At 44.2% G+C, this 13493-nt stretch overlaps 1 protein-coding gene across 1 annotated transcript in view; it reads right to left on the bottom strand.

Annotated features, from left to right (window-relative positions):
- The window catches only part of eif2ak2 (eukaryotic translation initiation factor 2-alpha kinase 2), a 70980-nt gene extending 64068 nt beyond the window's left edge, over window positions 1–6912 (bottom strand). Inside the window, exons 1-2 of the mRNA XM_068020462.1 lie at window positions 6705–6912; window positions 2505–2644 (exon numbers count right to left, since the gene is read on the bottom strand). Coding sequence (XP_067876563.1) covers window positions 2505–2632 — 128 coding nt within the window. The 5' untranslated portion in view covers window positions 2633–2644; window positions 6705–6912. The remainder of the gene's footprint in view (window positions 1–2504; window positions 2645–6704) is intronic.
- Between the last annotated feature and the right edge of the window lie 6581 nt (window positions 6913–13493).

Here is a 13493-nt window from a genome sequence, read left to right as displayed (position 1 = left end):
GGTGACTTTGAACCTCTAGTTCCTAAAACTTTCCACCATTGAGGATTTCCTATCCTCATGCCTTGGTCTGTTGTAGCCTACTTGATAGAGGTTGATTGGTATAATTGTTCTACATATTGTGCGACTACCAGGATGTTAGAAGGTGAACTAGATGGACCTATTTTCATCTAGCAATTCTGATGTCAACCTGAAATATAGTCTTGCTCTGCGATGTTTTGTCCACCTATGGGACCAGAATATGATGAGTATCCTAAACCTTGAGAAAAGAGTAATTGTTATTCTTGTGACACACTAACCCTTTCACTGGAGGCATGCGTAGACCATGGAAACTGGTTTGTTGCTATGAGCATTAGTAAATAAGGGTTGAGTTCCTTCATTTCATGTATTCATTCTTGGAATATTGGCATCTTTGGCAAGGCTGGCATCTCTTGCTGATCCCTAGTTGCCCTTGAGAAGGTGTTGATGGGTTGTCTTCTTGAACTGCTGCAGTCCGCACTGTGAAAGTGCTCCCATGGTACCCTGAGGATTCTTTGTCACAATTTTGATACAACAGAGTCTCTTGCCATACCACTTCAGGGGTAGTTAAGATTCAGTCACATTGGTGTTCTCCCTGTGACCGCGTGGGTTTCCGCCGGGTGCTCCGGTTTCCTCCCACAGCCAAAGACTTGCAGGTTGATAGGTAAATTGGCCGTTGTAAATTGCCCCGAGTATAGGTAGGTGGTAGGAGAATTGAGGGAAGGTGGGGATGTAGTAGGGAATATGGGGTTAATGTTCTTTCTTTTGGGCCTCCTTATCTCGAGAGACAATGGATACGCGCCTGGAGGTGGTCAGTGGTTTGTGAAACAGCGCCTGGAGTGGCTATAAAGGCCAATTCTGGAGTGACAGGCTCTTCCACAGGTGCTGCAGAGAAATTTGTTTGTTGGGGCTGTTGCACAGTTGGCTCTCCCCTTGCGCCTCTGTCTTTTTTCCTGCCAACTACTAAGTCTCTTCGACTCGCCACAATTTAGCCCTGTCTTTATGGCTGCCCGCTAGCTCTGGCGAATGCTGGCAACTGACTCCCACGACTTGTGATCAATGTCACACGATTTCATGTCGCGTTTGCAGACGTCTTTATAACGGAGACATGGACGGCCGGTGGGTCTGATACCAGTGGCGAGCTCGCTGTACAATGTGTCTTTGGGGATCCTGCCATCTTCCATGCGGCTCACATGGCCAAGCCATCTCAAGCGCCGCTGACTCAGTAGTGTGTATAAGCTGGGGATGTTGGCCGCTTCAAGGACTTCTGTGTTGGAGATATAGTCCTGCCACCTGATGCCAAGTATTCTCCGAAGGCAGCGAAGATGGAATGAATTGAGACGTTGCTCTTGGCTGGCATACGTTGTCCAGGCCTCGCTGCCGTAGAGCAAGGTACTGAGGACACAGGCCTGATACACTCGGACTTTTGTGTTCCGTGTCAGTGCGCCATTTTCCCACACTCTCTTGGCCAGTCTGAACATAGCAGTGGAAGCCTTACCCATGCGCTTGTTGATTTCTGCATCTAGAGACAGGTTACTGGTGATAGTTGAGCCTAGGTAGGTGAACTCTTGAACCACTTCCAGAGCGTGGTTAATGTAGGATTAGTATAAATGGGTGGTTGATGGTCAGCATGGACTCGGTGGACCGAAGGGTCTGATTCAGTGCTGTATCTCTCTATGACTCTCTCTATGGTGTGCGGCTGGAATCACTTATAAGCCAAACTGGGTAAGGACATCACGTTTCCTTCCCTGACGGACATCAGTTAATGGGCTGGATTTTTACAACAATCCAACATCTTCATAGTCACATTTACTGACACCGGCTTTCTAAAAACTGAATTCCAAGTTCTCAAATTGCCCATGGGTGGGGTTTGAACTACATTTGCTGGATTAATAGGCCAGTAACACAACCCACATACTAACAAACCCAGCACAACTGGCAAGCAAGGTTCCTTTCTGGCACTCAAAAATTGGTCACAGTCAAAACGCCGAAATTCCAACAATAGCATGGCTAATATTCCTGGCTAACTGAAAGCTCAAAATTGACTGGCACTGAAATTACAAGACGCACTCAATAATAACTTGCATTTATGTAGTGCCTTTAATGTAGTAAAATATTCCACGATGCTTCACTGGAATGTTATCAGACAAAATTTGACATAAAGCCACATAACGAGATATTAGGACAGGTGGCCAAAATCTTGTCCAAAGGGATAGGTTTGAAGGAGTGTCTTAAAAGACAAGAGAGAGGTAGAGAGGCTCAGAGCTTTAGGGAGAGAATTCCAAAGCTTAGGGCTTCAGCAGCTGAAGGCACGGCCGCCAATGCTGGAGTGATGAAAATGGGAAATACATAAGAGGCCAGAATTGGCGCAGAGTGATCTTGGCAGGTTGTAGAACTGCAGGAGATTACAGATATGGGGAGGAGTAAGGCCATGGAGTGTTGCAGTTGTGGATGACAAGGTCAAAGAAATATATTCCTAAATTGCTTACTCAATGTTGTGAGCGGGCCCGCATACTTTCGATTCCCAAGTCAAGGACTTTCCAATTTTGCCAGCATACAACGCGAGTTTCTCCACATATGTGTGTGAAGCAGATTCTGGTGATACTTGAGTCGCCATTTCTTCCACTGGCTGCAAAATATAAAATTCTCAATTCAAAGAAAACAGGATATCATGAAGTAATAAACAATCTATTAATTAACAAAACAGCACAGATTCACCTGTATGATACCGTGAAAAGTATTAAATTACAAGGACTGGTTGCATAGACTAGGTTTGTATTCCGTTGAGTTTAGAAGATTAAGGAATGATCTTAATTGAGGTGTTTAAGATGATTAAAAGAGTTGATAGGGTAGAGGGAAACTATTTCTTCTGGTGGGGGCAGTGCAGAACAGGGGGCATAACCTTAAAATTAGAACTAGGCTGTCAGGAAGCACATTTTCACACAAAGAGTAGTGGAAACCTAGAGCTCGCTACAAAAAATCCTACTGAGGCTGGGGGTCAATTAAAATTTTCAAAATGGAGATTGATAGATTTTTGTTAGGTAAAAGTATTAAGGTTAGGGAACCAAGATGGATAAATGGAGTTAAGATATAGATCAGTCAAAGGCCTGAGTAGGTTCCTCCAGTTCCTATCTTTTCAATCTAGCTATCACATCAAGTGTAGATTCAAAGAAGGAAGAACGAGCATTTATGGCAGTTGCCCGTCATATTCCCAGAATGGCCCGGAGCAATTCACAACCAATGAGATGCACATACTGTTATTACATAGACAAAAAGGCAGCCAATCTGTGCATAGCAAGATCCAACAATGGAGCACCCCCTCACTACAGCACTGATGTGTCTGCCTAGATTATGTGTTCAACTCCTGGACTTGGACCTAAAACCTTCGGACTCAGCGACAAGAGTGCTATTAATGGAAGCCCAAGGGCCTTCTTCCGAAAGCGGTTAGTTGGGGGAACAGCTTTCAGTGTTTATCTCCTCATCTCTCCATCCCTTCGGGGCAATAAAGTAGGCACATTTAGAAATAAATGACACTCATTGTATTTACAGCACAGAAACAGGCAATTCAGGCCAACTGTTCGATGCCAGTGTTTATGTTCCACATGAGCCTTCCCCCAGCCCTCTTCATCTCACCTTCTATTCCTTTTTCACTCATGTGCTTATCTAGCTTCCTTTTAAATGCAGGGGTGATATTCATCTCAATGACTGTATGTGGTAGCAAGTTCCACATTCTAACTGCTCTCTGGGAAAAAAGTTGTTCTTGAATTCCTTGTTGGATTTATTAATGACCATCTTATATTTATGATCTCTTGGTCTCCACCACCAGTAGAAACATTCTCTCTACGTCTACCCTATCAAACCCTTTCAAAATGTGTTTATCTAGCTTCCCCTTAAATGCATTTAATTTATTCACCTCAACCCCTCCAAGTAGTAGCTGCTGTACAAGGACAGACACAGGATTCATCCACCATTATCGGATCCATCACTGTCCCCGATGCAAAGGGATTCTGCTGAGGAGAGTTCTCTCCAAGTAACAAGGGACATGACAGTGGGTCAACTTCTTCCACCAGCAATGATTTCCTGCATTGCTGTCACCAGCAACCACTGCAGGCCCAACATCAATGTGGTTAGGTTCTGTGTCACAGGACAGGAGATTAGAAATCTCACCACATCACCTGGACCACTATTAAAAATAAAAGAAAACCACTTCAGAAAGTAGTGACAGTAGCTGGGATTATTGAACGTAGCGTGATAAGCTACTATGAGAACACCTGTCATTGCCTATTGCATCTTATATTACTTGTCTGTCCTACTAGGCCCAAAGGCAGCCTGAAGTTAATAGTCAGGTTGTTTTATGAGAGAAATCTATTCTGTGCTGGACTGCAATTTCAAATAAAAACAAAAGATTTGCATTTATAGAGTGCCTTTCGTGACCTCAGGACGCCCCAAAGCGCTTCACAGCCAATGAAGTACTTCTGAAGTGCAGCCACTGTTCTAATGTGGGAAACGTGGCAGCCAATTGCTCACAGCAAATCCCTCAAACAATAATGTGATGCTGACCAGATCATTTGTATTAGTGATGTTGATTGAGAGATAAATATTGGCCAGAATACCAGGGAGAACCCCCACCCACCCCGCCCCGGCTAATTGTGCCGTGGGATCTTTGTCACCAACACGAGTGGACAGATGGAGCCTTGGTTTAATTTCTCATCCGAAAGATGGCACCTCTGACAGTGCAGTACTCCCTCAGTACTGCAGTGGGAGTGTTAGCAAAGTTTTTGTGCTCAAGTCTCTGCAGCAGAACTTAAACTCACCACTTTCTGACTCAGAGGTGAGCGTGACGCCCACTGAGCTATGATGCACCTGCATCAAATCGCACTGCTTTTGCTCAATTCTACTTACACAGAGGCTGGGCACTAGACTGGACAGATTGACGTGGCGTGGTGCAAACATATGAAGCTGCTGTAGGCAGGATATTGCTGCTGCCTGGGCAAGGGAGTCAGAATGGTCTTGCATGATGGCGCAGCCCGCAAGACATGAAGAGCGTATTGTAGATGTGGAGGCTCCGTTACCTTGCGGCTCTGGTCCATTCCTATCTGACAATGTGTATTACATTCCCTCATCCATGGGGACCCAGGATTTTATGTTCCCAGAAACAAGATGGAGAGTCTCAGTTGATTATCAGTTATCTGTCCCGTTGGCTTCTAACTGAACTTAGCAAGGCTCCCACAAATGAGCATAGCATCCTCTTGGATAAGGAAAACTTGGGATGATTTCTCTGATTCCAAAACACTATTTTTTTTTAAATATTTGGAGAACTTTCAAGTGATTGAACTCAACATCAGACCTTCCGAGGACTTCAGTGGGGAACAAAAACTAGGATGTATATATATCAGGCTGCTGATCAGATATTGCCTGATCTACACTACCATCCAAAGTCAAAATCACCCACCCCTCCCCACTCACTCCATTGATGGCAAACAAGAGATTGCAAACTGGGCACACTACTTTCCTGATTATTTCCTATAAAAAGTCATATTACAGCTCATGGGAAACCTGATCTTTTTTGTACAAGTGGCCCTTTCTGCTAGGCACAAGTATTTAGAGAGGTCCTGAATTGGAAACATGATACAGTTCTTGTGCAATACTCTAAAGATGCCTTTACACCACAAACGCAGCATCTGTACAAATAATTTCCTGACTTTACTTGACTCCAGAGCAAAGCAGGCATTAAACATGCTGCTTAAAGCCAGAGTTAAGATTTCAGAGGTCATAAGTTCAATGCACACCTTGAGAATTGAACACATTATCCAGGCTGTTACATCCAGTACCAAGGTGCTGTCTTAGGTGAGCTATTAAACCAAGGACCTATGTATCTCTCAGGAGTACTTAACAGATCCCATGGTCACTATTTGTAGAAGAGTAGGGAAATTCTCCCCAGTGTCCTGGTCAATATTTATCCCTCAAACATCATTAAACAGATTATCTGGTCTTATCACATTCCTGTTTGGGGACCTTGTTGTGCACAAATTTGCTGCTGTGTTTCCTACATTATAAGAAGTCTGGGGGTAGCAGATCTTTCAGGATTGAAATGAGCAATCATTTCAACATGCAAAGGGGAGTAAAAGTTCAGAACGTCCTTCTGCAAACAGAAATTATTAATTTTAAACAAGATTGCTAGGTTTTTGTTAACCAAAAGTAGTAAGGGCTACAGGACAAATGCAGGTAAATGGAGTTAGATCACAGATCAACTACAATCTCAATGAACGGCAGAAAAGGCTCGAAGGGCTAAATGGTCATCTCTTATTCTTATGTAACAGTGTCAACAATTCAAAAGCTGCAAAGTGCTTTGCGACGTCCAGGCACTATATGTGCAAGTGCCCCAGTTCTGTGTTTATCTGAGAGCAGTCCAGGCCTAGATTTAACGTCTCATGTGAAAGACAGCACCTCCTTAATTCTGTGCTCAAGTCTCCCTATTACTGCAGCTGTACTACGGTTTTGAGGTTCAACGTGAGTTTTCTTCCGCACCCTCGTATAGGTTACACTGCTCACATATAGTACCTATCGTTAATAACCTCAGGACGTCCTCATAGCACTTTACAGCTTTTGAGATGACCATATACGGTATGCACTCATTATGTAGCTGTAACATTAGTCTACATCTTTCAATAGAAAATATACCAACTCACAGTATTTGCAGTCTCAATCTCCCTCACTGGAAGCCGTCCATCTCCAACTGAAAGCTGTTTCCCTCTTCGCTCAGCTGGACGTCGAGTTTCGTTTCTCGGTCTCTGGGACTTTTACTTTCGCTTTCCTCCAATTCACAGAGGCAGAGGTTCGAGGCCGGCGCAGCTCCCGAGAGCCAGGCGATGAGGTATTACGGCGTTCCTGTCAGAGATAGGTCGCTGTATGACTGTATCACTGCAAACAGGGTGAATGACAGGAAGCAGAAGGAGAGAGAGGTTTACTGCAGGGAGAGGGGCTAATGTAAAGAAAGAGTGTTACTGCAGGGAGAAACTGTTAAGGAAGGCGGGGCTAATGAAAGGAGAGTGTGTCAATGAGGTGAGATGCAGAATGGGTGCTCATAGAAACATCGAAAATAGAAGCAGGAGTAGGCCATTCGGCCCTTCGAGCCTGCACCACCATTCATTCTGATCATGGCAGATCATCCAACTCAGTAACCTGTTCCTGCTTTCTCCCCCTGTTGCCCTTGATTCCTTTAGCCCTAAGAACTATATCTAACTCTTTCTTGAATATATTTAATGATTTGGTCTCAACTGCTTTCCGTGGTACAGAATTCCACAGGTTCACCACTCTCTGGGTGAAGAAATCTCTCCTCATCTCAGTCCTAAATGGTTTACCCCTTATCCTTAGACTGTGACTCCTGGTCCTCGACTCCCCCACCATCAGGAACATCCTTCCTGCATCTAGTCTGTCCAGTCCTGTTAGAATTTTGTAGATTTCTATGAGATCCCCTCTCATTCTTCTAAACTCCAGAGAATACAAGCCTAATCAACTCAATCTCTCTTCATACGTCAGTCCTGCCATCCCAAGAATCAGTCTGGTGAACCTTCGCTGCACTCTCTCCATAGCAAGAACATCCTTACTCAGATAAGGAGACCAAAACTGCACACGATACTCCAGATGTGGTCTCACCTAGGCCTTGTATAATAAAATATTATAATATATAACAATATATAATATAATATATATCATAGAACCATAGAAAAATTACAGCAACAGAAGGAGGCCATTCAGTCCGTCGTGACCGTGCCAGCCAAAAAACCAGCAAACCCCCCCCCCCAACCCAAAACAAAACCTATGCAGGGTGAGTGCTAATAGTGGGGAAGGTGTTTTTCACTGCTGACTCGTGACACATTTGAAGGGGCACCAATGAGCAGGAATACATTGCCAAGTCTGCTGTTAGTGCCTTTTTTAGTGGGATCAGCAGCCCTGGTGTCCTGAGAACCATCTGTCCTCAACGTTTCTCACCCTTCAAATTGTGGGGCATCTTGGACAGCAGAAGCATCATAGCTGCTTCCTGGATAGTGGTCATCGACACACATGATGATGTACCTGTAATCTGCTAACCCCTGCAGATAAAATCAGTCATAAATCCTTTCTCTTGATGAAAGCCATGCAGTTTGCATTAAGAGGCCTGGTGCCCACGTGGGTTCCATTGCATCTCTTTTCAATAGATGAAACCCTGTCACCCAGTGAAAACTTTGTATTCTGTTCAGCTGATGCCTCCTCTCCACAGGAGTGGTGATGAAGGTGTTACACAGGAAGAGCCATCCCTGATCCAGATGTTGGGCACAGATAAATGGGCAACAGCTGGCACAGCTCCTTGAAGTGCTGCCTTGTGAAACACAGGCAGAAGACATTGCACACCACTGACGTGGCCATGTGCAGGTCCCAGGGGTAGCGACAAGTACGGCCATAAGGTCTTAAAGTATAATGCGCCCTGCCCTTATGAACTGGTCTTCCTTATTTTCATTATGCAGGGTGTTTGGAATTCCCAAAACAATACACAGCCTCACTTCTTTGCCAAATGTCTTATCAAACTCTGCAGCAACTAACAGTAATTTCCTCAACAACACCTCCCAAACCCTCGATCTTTACCAGCTAGAAGGGTGAGGGCCCCAAGTGCATGGGAACACCATCACCTCCAAGTTTCCCTCCAAGGCACACGCACCCATATTGGATGATCCTTCACCATCCTTGGATCAAGATTTTGGCTCAGCGACAATGAAAAAAACAATATTTTTTCACGTCAGAACAGTGTGTGATTTGGAGGAGAACTTGCAGGTGGTGGTGTTCCAATGCATTTGCTGCCCTTGTCCTTCTAGGTGGTAGAGGTCATGAGTTTGGAAGGTGCTGTCAAAGAAGTCTTGGCAAATTGCTGCAGTGCATCGTGTAGATTGTACATCCTGCAGTCACATTGCATTGGTACTGGAGGGAGTAAATGTTTGTAGATGGGGTGCCAATCTAGCAGCTGCTTTGTCCTGGATGGTGTCGAGCTTCTTGAGTGTTGTAGGAGCTGCACCCATCCAGGCAAGTGGAGAGTATTCCATCACACTCCTGACTTGTACATTGTAGATGGTGGACAGGCTTTGGGGAGTCAGTAGGTGAGTTACCCACTGCAGAATTCCCAGCCTCTGACCTACTCTTGTAGCCACGGTATTTATATAGCTGATCCAGTTGAGTTTCTGATCCAGTTAAGTTTCTGGTCAATGGTAACCCCAGAATGTTGATGGTGGGGGATTCAACAGTGGTCGTGCCATTGAATGTTAGGTTCTGTCTAGTTGGAAATAGTCATTGCCTGACACTGATGTGGCATGAATGCGACTTGCCACTTATCAGCCCAAGACTGAATGTTGTCCAGGTTATGCTGCATGTGGACATGATGTCATCAAATACATTTGGCCATAATTTGCTGTAGCAGGCCATCTAATGGCATCTGATAGTTAGACTTGCTCTTGCACCTTTAGGTTTTTCATTTTTTTGTGTGGTAAGTTGCTGAAAGTGTGGACTGATAATATCGCAGCGAGGGAAACTGGGCATCTGGGGCCAGAGTACCCTTTTAACGAGATACACCAGAGTGTAATTAACAATCATCATGTTGCTGCATTTACACAAATAATGGTGAGTGCCATTACCCTCACTGTTATTTTGACAGCAAATTCTGGCCCATAGATTTCCAGTAATTTGTCACAATTTTTAACTCATGTAAAACTAAGTTAGGAGGAACAGTAAATTGTGTAGATGGGAACAGGAAGTCACAGACTAAGTAAGTGAGCAAAATTTGGCAGATGGAGTTCAATGGGGGGAAGTATGAGCTGATTTACTTTGGATCTAAGAAAGACAAATCTTGGAGCTTTTTTTTAAATAGTGAGACATTAGGAACTGTGGAGGAGAAAAAGGATTTGGGTGTTCAGGTTCACAAATCACTGAAAGCTAGTGTACAGGTACAAAAAGGCTGTTGGAATGTCAGTCCCTATCTCAAGGCATTGGAATACAAAGGAGTGTAAGTTATGTTCCACTTGTACAGAGCCTTGGTCAGATCCTATCTAGAGCACTGTATTCAGTTCTGGACACCGCACCTCAGGATTGATATTTTTGCCTTGGACAGGATACAACACAGATTCACCAGAATGATACCTGGACTTTAATCGTTAATTTATGACAATCAATTGCATAAACGTGGCCTTGTATTCCCTCGAGTTCAGAAGGTTGAGTAGTGATTTGATTGCTGTCTTTAAAATAACTAAGAGGTTTAATAGTGTCGGGAAAAACTATTTCCTTGTGGGGGTGGGAGTGGTTGGTGGTTGGGGAGTCCACAACAACAGGGGGATTCTTTTAAAATTAGAGCTACGTCATTTAGGAGTGAAAGCAGGAAGCACTCCTTCACACAAAGAGTAGTGGAAACCTGGGACTCACTTCCCACAAGGCTGTGAGTGCTTGGGGTCAATTGGAGCTTTCGTGAGTGAGATGAATAGATTTTTGTTGGGTAAGGGTAGCAAGGGATTTGGAACCAAGGTGAGTAAATAGAGTTATGTCACTGATCAGCCATGATCTAATTTAATGCCGGAGTAGGCTCGAGGGGCTGAATGGCCTATTGCTGTTCCTGTGGGCAGCCACAAGTCAGCACAAAACCCCTGAATCCAAACAGAATACAATCCCCTGTAAGATTTAAATACGGTAGTACATTCTGTTGGAGGAATTTTACAAATCTATGTTGCAGGCATGGAGCCTTTCCCTCTGGTAGCAGCAGTACAGAATGCGGACTCACCTACCCTCAAATGTTCCAGCCTGAACAATTGCCCGAGGTTTCCAGTCAACCCCAAGTCCAGCTAAATTAGCACAGCCAGCTGACTGCAACTCCCTGGTTTGTACATGTAAGCTACTCAATGAAGGAGCTAGCTGAGTCATCCAGGTGTGACACAAGCTGAAAGTTTGTCCTGTCAGGTTGGTGCGTGTGGTTAAACCAGGCAATTCCAAACCGAAGCCCAGGTCACTGAGTCCTATTTGTGTTTCTGTTTCTTTTCTACTCGCTGGCTTGTCCTGTTTGACCTTTGTGGGCCTGATGCTCAGCTCCCTTCGTCAATGGGTCAATCCAAAATCAGAATGCCCAGTTCCACTGCCTTCAGCAACTGGCAGTACTGTGTCTGTGCTGGAGATGGACTGCTTGTGATACAGTTTCCTGGTGAATCTTAGCCTGTGCATCATCAGGTACAAAAAAAAGACTTGTATTTATATAGAGCTTTTCATGTCTATGGACGTCTCAAAGCGCTTTACAGCCACTGAAATACTTTTGAAGTGTAGTCACCGCTGTAATGTAGGAATGATGTTGTAATGTATGGTTTGGCTATATAGTTATGGTACAGCTATACAAAGCTCTGGTTAGACCACACTTGGAGTATTGTGTACAGTTCTGGGCACCACACCTTAAAAAGGATGTATTGGTCTTCGACGGAATGCAGAGGAGATTTACTAGAATGATACCTGGACTCCAAGGCTTAAATTACAGTAGATATTACACAAACTAGGTTTATATTCTCTGGAATTTAGAAAATTCAGGGTTGATTTAATCAAAGTTTTCACAATATTAAGGGAAACAGATAGGATAGATAGAGGGAAACTATTTCCACTGGTTGGTAAGTCTAGGCCTACGGGACATAGTCTAAAATTAGAGCCAGGCCTTTCAGGAGTGAAATTAGGAAACACTTTGACAGGCAAAGGGTGGGAGAAGTTTGGAATTCTCTTCTGCAAACGGCAGTTGGTGCTGGGTCAATTGTTAATTTTAGATCTGAGATTGATAGGTTTTTGTTAACCAAAGTTATGAAGGGAATGGGGAAAAGGCAGGTATATAGAGTCAGGCCATAGATCAGCCATGATCTCATTGAATGGCGGAACAGGCTCATGGGGTAAATGGCCCATTTTGTCCCTATGTTCCTATATATGTGGTGGGGAGGCAATGGTAGACTAACTCTTTAAAAGAAGCTCCACCCATTTCAGGTGTACATTCCCCTCCTCCTGAAAATGGGCGGAGATTCGGTGGAAGCTTTCCCACCGATTCCAGCCCCCCCACCCCTGCACCCAGCCATCATTTCAAGCTGATAGTTAGACTTGCAAGCCCTGGCAACATTCTTGTAAATCTCCTCTTTACTCTCTCCAGAGCAATTATGCCCTTTCTGTAATGTGGTGACCAGAGCTGCACGTTATACTCCACATTGGCAAGAATCAAGGCATTCATAGGTAAAAATGGGTAACAAAGCCCATCTCAGCTCTTAAACTTCCAGTCAAATAGTGCAAATTGAGCCTCAGGCTCCTGGTATAGGAGCAGGCCTGTGAGATTTAAGTTTCCAGGGGTGTACTATATCCAGGAAACTCTTTGAGTAAGATTTGGAACATCTTTTTATGGGCTTTGTTATGATCCCCATGGAGATCACAACCAAAAGAATCTAATCCACTGACAGACCCTCATTTAGAAAATAAAGGACAAGATATCACTCCTTTAAATTTTACTTTACACTCAAACCAAAACTAACATAAATTAAATACGAACTAACAGTTAAATCACGGTCAATATATATATCTTAAATATTACGTTAATTATCAGATACAACAAAGATAGATCTCACGATGTTACTGGGCAGTCCTCTCAGCGAAGATAACACCATTTACCGCTGCAGAGTTCATCAGATCTCTGAACTTTTCCGGTAAATCTCCAGATTTTATCTTCCAAAATGCAGACACAGATGTGATGCCTGCTCATTGATAGCGAGTATTGCAGTCTTCTCTTCAACGTTTCGGTCTTGTTACCTCTTGAATGACCTCAGCCCTGCTCATTAGAGTCTTAGTTTAGAGATACAGCACTGAAACAGGCCCTTTGGCCCACCGAGTCTGTGCCGACCATCAACCACCCATTTATACTAATACTACACAAATCCCATATTCCTACCACATCCCCACCTGTCCCTATATTTCCCTACCACCTACCTATTCTAGGGGCAATTTATAATGGCCAATTGACCTGCAAGTCTTTTGGCATGTGGGAGGAAACCGGAGCACCCGGAGGAAACCCACGCAGACACAGGGAGAACTTGCAAACTCCACACAGGCAGTACCCGGAATTGAACCCGGGTCGCTGGAGCTGTGAGGCTGCGGTGCTAACCACTGCGCCGCCCCTTGATGGCATGGTTCCACTAGTGACTCTTTAAGGCACCAAAAACTATAGCAACATATATTTGCCAAGGGCCAGCACTTAGAAAAAAGGTTCCAATTACAGCATGTCTTTTAAAAAAAAGCTTGCTGCTTGCTTCAACACTGCAGTCTGTAATCTGAGCTCTAGTCACATGTCTCTGATCACACCTTTGTTTGTTTTACCTGATTCATCCAGTTCTGATTTCCCCAGAACTCTGAAGCTTTTGGTCTCATTTTCCTGTAAAGGACTGTGTTACGACCAGGTGAGAAAG

The sequence above is a fragment of the Heterodontus francisci genome, chromosome 3 (genome assembly GCF_036365525.1).
Source record: "Heterodontus francisci isolate sHetFra1 chromosome 3, sHetFra1.hap1, whole genome shotgun sequence".
NCBI lineage: Eukaryota > Metazoa > Chordata > Chondrichthyes > Heterodontiformes > Heterodontidae > Heterodontus > Heterodontus francisci.
The sequence above is the reverse complement of the archived record's forward strand: the minus strand, read 5'-3'. Positions and strand labels throughout refer to the sequence as shown.